The following is an 11,185-nucleotide window of genomic DNA, read 5'->3' as shown; positions in this document are numbered from 1 at the left end:
ACATTGTCCCTGCCGACCACCCCCCCCCACCCCCCCAGGTAGCTGCCTCAGCACTGGGAGAGTTCGCAGTTAGACAAGATAAAAGAAAACCTTTGAGATTGTCCAGGGAACCACAGAACTGAATTAAACAAATAGACAAACAAGCAAACAAACAAAACAACCACAAGAATAGGTCTATTCTACTGCCTCTAGAACCAGTACCTGTACTGGGAACACAGGTTACTGCTCAAGGCCACTGCTGAGCTGGGGGTTGGGGGTGGTACCAGAGTAAGTTAAAATGCTAGGAATCTCTTTTACACAGATTCAGCTGGGTTTTTTTTTGTTGTTGTTTGTTTGTTTTTTATTACATGTTCCTTGGTTAGTATCCATGGTTCTAAAAAGTTGCTTCTGACAGTATTTTTATGCTGTATTTTTTTTGTGTGTGTGTGATGGGACCACTTTCCTCTTGAGTATTACATATAACTTTGTTAAAATCCTGACTCCATAACAAATTATTCTTTTAATCTTTTCTTTAAATTTAGGATTTCTTTGATAAGAAATGGTGACAAACTTCCATCTCAGGATCATTTGATTGTTCAAGAATACATTGAAAAACCTTTCCTAATGGAAGGTTACAAGTTTGATTTACGAATTTATATTCTGGTAACATCGTGTGATCCACTAAAAATATTTCTCTACCACGATGGACTTGTGCGAATGGGAACAGAGAAGTACATTCCACCTAATGAGACCAATTTGGTAAGTGATACCAGACACTATGATTTTATTAATTTATTCAACATCTATTTTTTAAAACACCTATTGTGTATAAATGTTAAATGAACAAAGTTCCTCCTCTCAGGCTTTTATAGTCTAGAAGAATTATATACATAAATAAGACTGCCTCTAATTGAAGACAACTTTGTGGAAATTAGAAAAAAAAGTGCCTGCTGCTCCAGGTAGGCTAATTAGGAAGATACACCCCATCTGGGTGCTGTGAGCATGAGGATGGATTTCAAAGTATATATGTGTGTGTAGTGGTCCTGGATAGAAATGATTGATACAGAAATACAAATAAAAATAATATGCCTTTGAGAAATACAGATAAAGTGTTATAGAATTGAGTGTAGGAATAGGTTTTGTTCAGTTTCTCATGGGAGAGATGGTATTTGAGCAGTCTTTGTATGAAAGGTATGGTTTAAACATGTAGAATGTGGGAGAAAGTACATGAAACAGAGAAAGCAAAAGTTATCAGAAAGTATAGTTATGTTTTGTTGGAACAGAAGAGAAGATTTTAAATTTATGTTGATCAATTGTGAAGTAGAGACATAAATTGGCAGTTTCATAGTACGTTTTTAATTCTGTTAAGTGGAGATTTTTGTAAGTATTTTTCCATTAAGATTATCTTTGTGTAACCATAACATATTGATGAAAGTCATAACTGTGTAGTTTATGAAGGTCAAACTGTAATTTATTATCATAATTTATCATGAAAGTCATAAATGTAATTTATAGTTTATGAGAGACAAACTGTAGTTTATTATCCATACTTCAAAGTTCAGTTAACCTCTACCTCTATTTTTGTATCTACTAATTACAGTAAAAAAAAATATACGTAATTAAGGATTGTTTCCCATTTTTGTCAAAGGCCTGGTTATTGTTCTTCTATAATATTATGCACATAAATGACTACATTGAGTGGTCATTTTCCAAAATTAAATGACTAATCATAAATGTTGCTACGTTCAATTAACTAAAAAATGTTGTAAACCTGGCAAAAGAAGAATAAGGGAACTGTCAAAGTTTTTACAGGGAAGGAAGATAAAAGAAAGAATCATCTCTTCAAAGGTCATAAGGTGTGGATACATCCAAGCTCCAAGAAATGTTTGAACTCTACTGCATTCTAGACATTGTGCTGGTTTTGGAAAAACGGTGACCAAGACAGATACAGTACTTGAGCTCACAAAAGCAACAATCTAGTGGGGAGGCAGAAAATAAAATAAGCAATTATAATACCCAGTGGTAAGTGTAATGGTTTAAGAAACTGAGAATGCTATGGCAGTGCATAGCAGGAACATCTAACTCAGTTGGAGATACAGTTAGGGAGTTTGTAAAGTGAAATCTGAAGAGTGAGGGGTTAGCTAAGTTAGAGGTGGGGTGGGATGGGTTAAGACTCCAGGTAGAAGAATGGCCCAGAGGTAGGAGGGAGAGTGATACGTCTGGAGAGAGCACACACGTTCAATATAGCTAAAGTACAGACTAAGACATCAGGATGGAGAGTCCCAGAGGCCAGATCTTGGTAGATCATGGCTAGGATTTTGGAACTTAACCTAAGAAGAAGGGAAGCATTGAAAGATTTTAAACAAGGGAAAGAAGGAATGAGATTGTTGTCTTAAAAAGGTCACCTGGTCTATAGTGTGGGGAATGTGAGATGGGGCTGTCGATGGATAGGGGAGACTAGAGTAAGGGAGACAAGAAGCTGTATTCTAGTCTAACCACATGTGAGAGACAAGATGACTTAATTTGAAGTGATAGTAGGGCAGGACTACGAATAAGAACACAGATTTCAGATATATTTACGATACCATGGGTAACACTGATATACCAACAGTTTGATTTGTAGAATAAGGGAAAGAGAGAGAGAAATTAAGGATAAAACTCAAAAGAGTTTTGGCACAGCAGTTGGGTGGATGGTGACATTCACTGTGATAGGGAGTATAGGAGCTTTTAAAGTTTTGCAGAAAGCTGATCTGTTTGATTTGAGATGCCTGTGTGACTTCCAAATGGATCTATACTATTGGCATTTGGATATACAGTATAGGTCTAAAGCTCAGATGAGAGAATTGAGCTACAGGCGTAATTTGGGGCTTATCAGTTTATAGATTATAATTAAAATAGTTGGAGTGGGTAAGACTGGATTATATATATGTAAGGCAGATAGTCATGTTTTGAGAGGAAAGAGTAAAGGAAGAGATAGGAAAGGGTAAGACTTGAAAGCTCATTTAGGTGATAAAGTGATTTATTCTAATTTCTTAAGTTGGATGTATGTGATTTGCTTAAGTACACTGGGTTAGGAAATCATACTGAAAGATTGAGAGTCAGGAAATGTGGCCTCTAGGTTTCGCTTTGCCAAGTGCTCTTGAGTCACATAATCTCCTGGCTTTGGTTTTCACATATATGAAAAATGATATTCTCCTGTATAAACATCAGTGTTCCTCATATATCTCTAAAATTTCATGATTGAGTTCCTACATGAAGATATGAAAAATTTAAAAAGAGAAGTGCAAAACTTTATCTAAAGTGAGATCACTCTTATGTAAAAGATAAGTTTAAGAAAAAAGGTGGAAAAAATAAACCAAAATGCTCCCATTGGTTGTTTTTGGACAGCAGACTGCTTCATATTTTTTTCCTTCTTCGTATTTCCAATTTTTAAAATAGTGTGCATTTTGTCATGAGCTGTATATTGATAAGCTACATGTAAGGAAATCATAAGAGAGAATTTTAGAAATTGAAATATAATAAACATAATTTTTTTTTGCCACCCCATGTAGCAGTCAATCCTTGAAAGGTTCTGCATATTCCAGTTCATTATTTTGAGCCTATACACTATAAAATAGGGTAGAGAATAGTTATATACTTTTTATGCATTGCAGGTTGCTATATGATTCAGAGCTGCCATCACTTGTCCTTATGGCAAATGTCCAACTGACAGTGAACTGTTTAGAAGGGGATTTTTGTCAAGGTAGATGTGAAATTGTGGAATTTCCAATGCTACATATAAAAATAATGTTTTAAGAAAAATGCAAAGTTCCATTTCTTATTCACTTTTCCACTAGGATAGCTAGGGTTTTTATTACTGCTGTTAGTATTTTTTTAAGAAATTCCTGCCAAATGGAGAGCTCCTCAAAAAATTATTTTCCAAACAAAAATAATTTCTATTTTGGAAACTAAGAAATGTTATAGTTTGATTAGTTTCCTGTTTTCTTTAAATCAAGCACTTAAAATTAGACAAGTATGAAGTTATGCTCTTTCTTTTAAATATCACTTAAAGTGATAATTTTCATGAAGGTAGGGACTATGTCTGCCTTGTTAATCTTTGTGTCCACAGTGCACAGCACACATTCCTGCCAGTGGTGGGTGCTCCTTAAATATTGTTCAATGAACAAAAAAAATTCTTAATTACTGGTGGGCATATGGATTAATAAACAACATGTAGCTCATATGATCAGTTCTGCATATTTGCTTCAAAGATTTCAATACTGTAGACTTAAGTAACTGCAGTGAAAATAAAATATGATATAAATATCATTGGTTATTAACAAATCAGAATAGTCATGATGTGCTCAAAGTATGTATTCATTGTGATGCAACGTTGCTATCTAAAGTGGTTTCTGGGAATAGGATCATGAGGGTGGGATTTACAGACATCATGAATGTTTATGATAGATTGATAAGGAGCTATTAATGTATATTAATTGACAATTATGAGAAATTTTAAATTTTCTATTCTTTTTCAAGTTTATTTGAGGATAACATTGTCAACAAACATAAGAATATAGAGAGACTAAGACCTAAGAACTCGAGTATGGAGCGCTATAAATTTGCTGTTAATCATTTAGACATTTGTACAGCATCGTGTGGTGCTTCTGTCTCCTGACTCTGAGTGCACTCTGTCTTGTTACCAAGTTACAGTGATCTTCCAGTCAGGATGGGAGGGCAGAGGTTGAGGTTGGTATCCTGCCTCTAGGTTTCTGCTACTTACTTGAGCTTTTACTTTTAAATCTTTGTTTGAGAAGATATAGAATACTCTCTCAGAAAATTCCTTTCCCAAAACAAGTTAGGATGAAAATTTTAGAAAAACATTAAAAACAAACCAACTAAGAAAAACAAACTTCAGAGTTACAGCATTTTTCTTGCTTAGCAATATGTAGTTTCACATTTTCATTTAATTACTCTATATATCCTTATTATTTTCATACTTTCTATGGTAGATATCTTTTCAATAATATACAAAGTAACTTTGAAGGTGACTACTTTCACAACCTTTTTTAGAAAAATGTGCCATTGCATTTTGAAAATTACCTTTATAATCATTAAATTATGAATATGTATATTTTAAACTTTAAAATTGGCTTTCCTCTTTGGATGCTTTCTTTTCTGTGAAATGTCATGGTTCTAGAGTCTCATAGGTGATAACAATTTTGGTTCTGACTTGTTACAGACCCAGTTATACATGCATCTGACAAACTACTCTGTGAACAAGCACAATGAGCATTTTGAAAGGGATGAAACTGAAAACAAAGGCAGCAAACGTTCCATCAGATGGTTTACAGAATTTCTACAAGCAAATCAACATGATGTTGCTAAGTTTTGGAGTGATATTTCAGTAAGACTATACCATTTCACAATTTTAACTGTCTTTCCTCATATTAATTGAAAGGATCATCAACCATTTTAGATAAAGAACGGATTACATTAGATCGGGCAGATAAAGTGTGCTTTTATGAAGAAAGTGAAATTTGTCATGGACCTTAATAGATAAGTAGTACTTTTACTGCTAGGATCGGAAAGAGGGAATGCTAAGCGGAGGCAAAAGCATGAGTAAAGGCATGGAGGTATGAAAATAGTTCACAGTGGCCCAGGTTGGTGCATATCATATTTGTGGGAGATACATGAAGACTTAATGGCTGGAAAGATATGTGGAGCCAAGTTTTAGGTCTGGAAATCAAGGCTTCACTTGGTAGGCAGTAAGGATTCATTCAGTTTTTAAGGGAGGAGATTAATAAGGCCAAAGACCATGCATGCATTTGAAAGATAAATATGACAATGGGTATAGGATGGATTAGAGTGAAGACCAGAAGTAGGTAGAGGAGGGCATTTGGGAGTAGTTTCAGGGAAAAGAATGGCCTGAATTGAACCACAATAAAAGAGGTGACAATGAAGTAGACCTTGAGATTAACTGAATGTTTAGAATGGGGAGGGGGGAAGAAGTATTCAGATATTCTTCTGCAGTTTTGAGGAATAATTATAAGGAGAATGGGTGTGGCCTTATTTGAAATAGAATAGGAAGGAATTTATTTTGAGAAGATGTAGAGCTTAGTTTTGCAGATGAGAGAAAAGAGTTCTATTCACTTATTTGCTGGTTCATTTATTCATTTATTCAGTAAACATTTATTGAACCCATAATATAAGCCTGTCCCTGGCTGATAATTTGAGGATTTATAAGATACAGCTCCAAGCCTCAAAAAACTCAAGAGTTTGGTAGGACACACTTGCACTTAAATTGTTAATGAAATGCAATGTAGCAAGTACAAAAACAGAGGCATACATTGGATTCTGTGGGGTTGTAGAGGAAGACCACATGTAGTAGCTTTGAGTGGATGGGCATAGCAGGACTTCCTGGAGGCATTGACACCTGAACTCAGTTTTTTAAAGGTCCATGAGGCTATGATGAATTCTACTTTCGATATGTTAAACTTGAAATGCTCTCTCAGGTAGAAAAGTCGAGCAGGCAGTTAAAAGTGTATGTATGAGGTGTAATGGATAAATAAAGCCATGGCAGTAGATGAAATTCCAAATGGTAAGGGTAAAGAGAGAAAAGGAAACATGTATGAGAAGATAACCTTGGTGAAACAGACCCTTTTATTAATCCTAGCAGAAATATTAAAATGGTATTCATAGTTAAGAAGAGTATGTTGAAAATACTTAACATGATTAGGGCTATACAATTTGACTTCTGGGACAAGTAATATATATTTAAATAAAAATATCGTGGAAAATGGATGTGAAAGTTCATTGTTGGTTGAACTTGGTTCTCTTGAGAAAATCAGAGAAAAAATCAGCATCATTATATTTATTCCTTTTCTTAGTGTTTTGTTAGTTTAAATCTTTTTAAAAATCTTATTTTCTGATCACAGAATGTAAACCGGAAGATACTTAGGTGTCAGACAAGTAAAAAGGAGTTAAATAGTCTGGATAGAAGAAAATAGGGCAGGCTGAGAACGGTGGTCATTTGAGGAGCGTAAGCCGTCTAAAGGGGATAGATATCACTCAGCACCAGCCTATTGGTGCCATGTGGTATTTTGGGCCCAGTGTGCCTCATTCTCTAATTTGTCAATAGATGCCCTAAGTCTCCTGATTTATAAATGTTGGCAACAAATTCAAAATTTTTAAAAATTTAGGGGTTCCATCAAATTTTAAAGTTTGTCATTTGGATTTGGTCAGATTCTCACCAACTTGTTAACTTTCTTTTATGTCTTCCTGAGAGACTAAATATTGATACATCCAAACAAGAAATTTGATTCCAACAGTGCCGTTTATTTATCTATTTACTTTAACAAGGCCAGTTTTTTGGAAATTCCAAAAAATATTCTAATAATGATAGTTTACTATCATGTGGGTCAGAAACATCAAAGTGGTAAAATCTGCAATTTTGATACAGTAGCTCAATGATGGAAGATCTACTTGGTGATACCTGGATGATTTAATGAATGGGTCATTTGGTGACTAGCTCAGTGAGACCAAGAAAGTTTTAGATGCCCTCTGGTATTCTTTTTCTTTACCAGATTCTTCACTTCTTATGAGTTTGATTGTTCAGGAAAGTCTTTGTGAAAAGGTGCAATCTGTTGGGTTGCCTTGGTGAGGAATGTACGGAGAGAATCAGTCAGAGAGAAAAATGGATATCATTAGCTTTACAGACATTGGTTTTAAGTGGTACTTTCCCCACATAATTGAATTAGGGCAAGGTATACAACTAAGTCTAATACTAATAAGAGTATGGAAATTAACTCCTCAGAGCTTAAAATATAATTTTCAGATATTACCTGAACATAGCAATTGCCGGCCTATTAAGCTCTGATACACTGCATGATCATTTCTATAAATGGGTAAATTTTGCATCATTCTTGCCTACATTTGTTAAAATGTATATTAATAAATCTATAAGTAACCAATTAATAAATAATTAATAACATTAACTTTTCCAAGTACCTTCTTACAATTATCTTGTCAAGCTATCTGCACTTATGTAATTCTTTTAAGAATTGAAATTTGTCATGGACCTTAATAGATAAGTAGTACTTTTTCTTGTTAAGAATTGCATGTACTTACAGATGTCTGTTGAAGGTGAATCGATAGGATAGTATAAAAAGCGAATAAGAGGAGATGAAGAAAGCAATTGTGCAATCAATTTTTATCTTAATAGTTTACTAATTTCATGAATTTAACTTAGAACTTTTTTTCGGTGACTACTTTATTGATGGTAATTTCTCTAAAAAGTAGCTGTCTGCATATGAAAACTAACATTCAGCAATACCTTCTATGAAGAACAGATATATGTGCTTTTGTGCTGGTCAAGAATAAATAAGAAATCAATAGAAAAGCAGGCCATGGAGGTTAAAAATGACTTTAATCACTCATAAGATCATCCTTAATGAATGCTTTTTATATACTTTGGGTACAAATCTACAAAATCATCTTTCAAAGCAATGTTGTATATTCTCAAAAGCATTAGTGGAATTTGATTTGATTAGTGGAATTTGTATTTGGTTGTATCATTACTGATTTCACATATACCTGCAGTCTTGCCTCTGGATTCCTAAAAGTATGCTGTTTTTATGTAGTAAAAACACAGATTTGTAATCCAGAGTCTAAATACTCATTCCCCCTCACTCTGCCCCCCCCATCTCCCCACCTGTCCTGTTTCACATAGACACTTACTAGTCAAGGTTTTAACCTCTTTTTCCTACTCAGGTGATTTCAGTAATATCTCAAGATTTATATAACGTGAACTTTTCTTTTTTATCCTCATATACTGTGGTGCTACCACGCATTTGTTATTTTGAATAGAATTTTCTAAGAACAGCCTCTTGTGGCATCTCTGATATCCCCACATACGTTCTGGGTTGGGATTCTTGGTAACAGCGAGGTTAACTTCATCTTCCATTTCTTTCTCTCATAATAAATACTGCTCCCACCAGGCAGCTGAATGTTTGTGTCTGACCAGATATATGAGGTGGAATTCCAGAAGGATAATAGAATAAATATAACAATAGTAGTTAAGTTGCTAACCCCTCTTGACGGTTTACTCTGTTCTAGGCACTATGCTAAGAGTTATACATGGAGTCTCATTTTGTCCTTCCATCAGTCTTTTGCAGCAGGTATTATTGCTATTGCCAGTTTACATTTTAGAAAAATGAGACAAAGTTTAAGCAACATGACTGAGGATGCACATCTAACAAGTAGCAAAGCCTGGGATAAAGCCAGAAAGTCAACTTTGGAGCCATTTTCTTAACTGCCATGCTATATTGCCTGTACCTGTAGAATGGGAGTTAAAAAGACAGTATATTCTAAGCAAAAACCAGCGAGACAGCTTTTCCACAATCCATAGCTTGTTCTCAAACTTCGGTAAACCAACTTTTTCTTTTATTAGCATTAGTAACTCACCCTAGTAGTATTATGTGTTCTCACAGAAAATCTTGACAGCTAGTTTGTTAATTGGCAGTACTCTGATTTCAGATAAACCTTATGAACAACAGAATCATCACTGCACAGAGAAACCCAGCTCTCCTAGATTCTGTCCTCTTGACCTTTCAGGCTTTGTCTAAGTGGAGGTTCTATAATGTTGTTTGTGAAATAGTTTACTCTCCTTGGAATTGTCTTCCCTCCCATCCCCTCGCCTTCTGTATGGTTTCTGAGAAGGCAAGCATGTGATCCTACCTTACTTATTTAACAAATACAAGCTGCATTCATAAATTTTTATTTGTTCACAGGTGATCTTGAGCATTTACTAAATGCCAGGCACTATTGTTAAGCACTGGGAATGGGGTTGTAAATAATACAGACAAGGACTCTGTTTTAACAACAAAAAAGAAAAAGATCAGCTGATCCTATGCTGTGTAGTGACACAGTAATGAATGATGTATGGGTGCCTACTTTTGACTCAGGGGTCAGGGAAGGACTCTGAGTATCAAAGGGCCAGACATGGGAATATTGGGGGAAGAGTGTTTCAGGAAGAGGGATCAGCTAGTATGAGAGGCCTAGAGAAGAGGAGCATGGCTGGAGCACAGTGGGCAGGGGGAGAGTTGGGTGAGATGAAGTCAGAGCAGTGGCAGGGGTTAGATGCCACAGACCTTTGTGAACCTGGCCAGGATGCTAGTTTGTAAGTCCAGGCCTGATTTCCATGTATGTAAATGAGATACAAAGAAATAAGGCTTTTCATCTTTTTTTAAAAATGACAATCTTTACAGGAATTGGTGGTAAAGACTCTGATTGTAGCAGAACCTCATGTCCTGCATGCATATCGAATGTGCAGACCTGGTCAACCTCCAGGAAGTGAAAGTGTCTGCTTCGAAGTCCTGGGATTTGATATTTTGTTGGATAGAAAACTAAAGCCATGGCTTCTGGAGGTAAGGCGTTTCTTTAAGAAGAAAGAGAACTGATCCCTCTTCTTTTTTTTTTTTTTTCTTTTGAATTTTATTTTATTTTTTTATATAGCAGGTTCTTATTAGTCATCCATTTTATACACATCAGTGTATACATGTCAATCCCAATCGCCCAATTCAGCACACCACCACGCCCGCCCCCCTGTGGCTTTCCCCCCTTGGTGTCCATATGTTTGTTTTCTATATCTGTGTCTCAATTTCTGCCCTGCAAACCAGTTAATCTGTACCACTTTTCTAGTTTCCACATATATGTGTTAATATACAATATTTGTTTTTCTCTTTCTGACTTACTTCACTCTGTATGACAGTCTCTAGATCCATCCACGTCTCAACAAATGACCCAATTTCATTCCTTTTTATGGCTGAGTAATATTCCATTGTATATATGTACCACATCTTCTTTATCCATTCATCTGTCAATGGGCATTTAGGTTGCTTCCATGACCTGGCTATTGTAAATAGTGCTGCAATGAACATTGGGTGCATGTGTCTTTTTGAATTATGGTTTTCTCTGGGTATATGCCCAGTAGTGGGAATGCTGGATCATATGGTAATTCTATTTTTAGTTTTTTAAGGAACCTCCATACTGTTCTCCATAGTGGCCGTATCAATTTACATTCCCACCAACAGTGCAAGAGGGTTCCGTTTTCTCCACACCCTCTCCAGCCTTTGTTGTTCGTAGATTTTCTGATGATGCCCATTCTAACTGGTATGGGGTGATACCTCATTGTAGTTTTGATTTGCATTTCTCTAATAATTAGTGA

The 11,185-nt window shown here is 35.5% G+C and overlaps 1 protein-coding gene across 3 annotated transcripts in view; it reads left to right on the top strand.

The window, feature by feature from the left end:
• Window positions 1-11,185, top strand: part of TTLL7 (tubulin tyrosine ligase like 7) — a 150,789-nt gene that overhangs the window by 70,196 nt on the left and 69,408 nt on the right. For all 3 annotated transcript variants that reach the window (XM_024734648.1, XM_024734647.1, XM_024734646.1), the window contains exons 7-9: window positions 522-738; window positions 5,201-5,365; window positions 10,227-10,385. In XM_024734648.1, coding sequence (XP_024590416.1) covers window positions 522-738; window positions 5,201-5,365; window positions 10,227-10,385 — 541 coding nt within the window. The remainder of the gene's footprint in view (window positions 1-521; window positions 739-5,200; window positions 5,366-10,226; window positions 10,386-11,185) is intronic.

Source organism: Neophocaena asiaeorientalis, unplaced genomic scaffold, assembly GCF_003031525.2.
Source record: "Neophocaena asiaeorientalis asiaeorientalis breed wild unplaced genomic scaffold, Neophocaena_asiaeorientalis_V1.1 scaffold15, whole genome shotgun sequence".
Taxonomy (NCBI): domain Eukaryota; kingdom Metazoa; phylum Chordata; class Mammalia; order Artiodactyla; family Phocoenidae; genus Neophocaena; species Neophocaena asiaeorientalis.
This window is presented reverse-complemented; position numbering and strand designations above follow the sequence as displayed.